Here is a 783-nt window from a genome sequence, read left to right as displayed (position 1 = left end):
ACTGTATTATATACAAGTACTTTATAATCTAGTTTCAGTTTTGATTTACTGTTTATAAGCCAGTTCACGCTAGCTGACTTTAGCTTCATTTGTGTAATCTTGGTTGATATGTGTTTGCGCCAAGTTAGTCTCCTATCCAAGTGTATTCCTAGATATGTCACCTCATTGGCTTGTGGAATATAGACATTGTTTAATTTGATTGGGGGGCATACTTACGGTCTGCGAGAAAATGTTGTATGTTTACACTTCTGTTCGTTGACTTTTATGCGACAGTTTGCCAGGCATTCTTCTATGCGTAGTAAATGTTCCTCTAGTACTCTTGAAGCTCTGTTGGGACATTTATTACGACTTACTAAGGCGGTATCATCAGCGAAGGTGGATGTGAGTATAACCTTGCTAGTTGGAATATCTGAAGTATAGATGATATACAGCATAGGCCCGAGTACACTACCTTGAGGAACGCCAGCCGTTATCGACATGTCTTCTGAAGTGAAATTAGAAACTTTTACAGCAAATTTTCTGTTAGATATGTATGATTGAAATATTTTGTGGAATTTCGGCGGTAACCATTTTTTATTTTTATATATAAGATTATTGTGCCACACTTTGTCGAATGCTTGTGCCACATCGAGAAAAATTGTAGGGCAGGACTCTCTGAGCTCAAGTGCTCTTCTGATTTCATTTGTAATTCGATTAACTTGCTCAATTGTACCATGTTTTTCTCGGAAGCCAAATTGGTGTGCTGGTATTAAATTGCGTTCATGGAGAAAGGGAGATATCTTT

At 37.5% G+C, this 783-nt stretch overlaps 1 protein-coding gene across 1 annotated transcript in view; it reads right to left on the bottom strand.

Annotated features, from left to right (window-relative positions):
* Positions 1-479, bottom strand: part of LOC108378182 (GPI inositol-deacylase-like) — a 356,400-nt gene extending 355,921 nt beyond the window's left edge. Inside the window, exons 1-2 of the mRNA XM_017634475.1 lie at positions 245-479; positions 50-169 (exon numbers count right to left, since the gene is read on the bottom strand). Coding sequence (XP_017489964.1) covers positions 50-169; positions 245-479 — 355 coding nt within the window. The remainder of the gene's footprint in view (positions 1-49; positions 170-244) is intronic.
* Between the last annotated feature and the right edge of the window lie 304 nt (positions 480-783).

Source organism: Rhagoletis zephyria, unplaced genomic scaffold (genome assembly GCF_001687245.7).
Source record: "Rhagoletis zephyria isolate East Lansing unplaced genomic scaffold, Rhagoletis_zephyria_1.1 Rzeph_scaffold_00114, whole genome shotgun sequence".
NCBI lineage: Eukaryota > Metazoa > Arthropoda > Insecta > Diptera > Tephritidae > Rhagoletis > Rhagoletis zephyria.
This window is presented reverse-complemented; position numbering and strand designations above follow the sequence as displayed.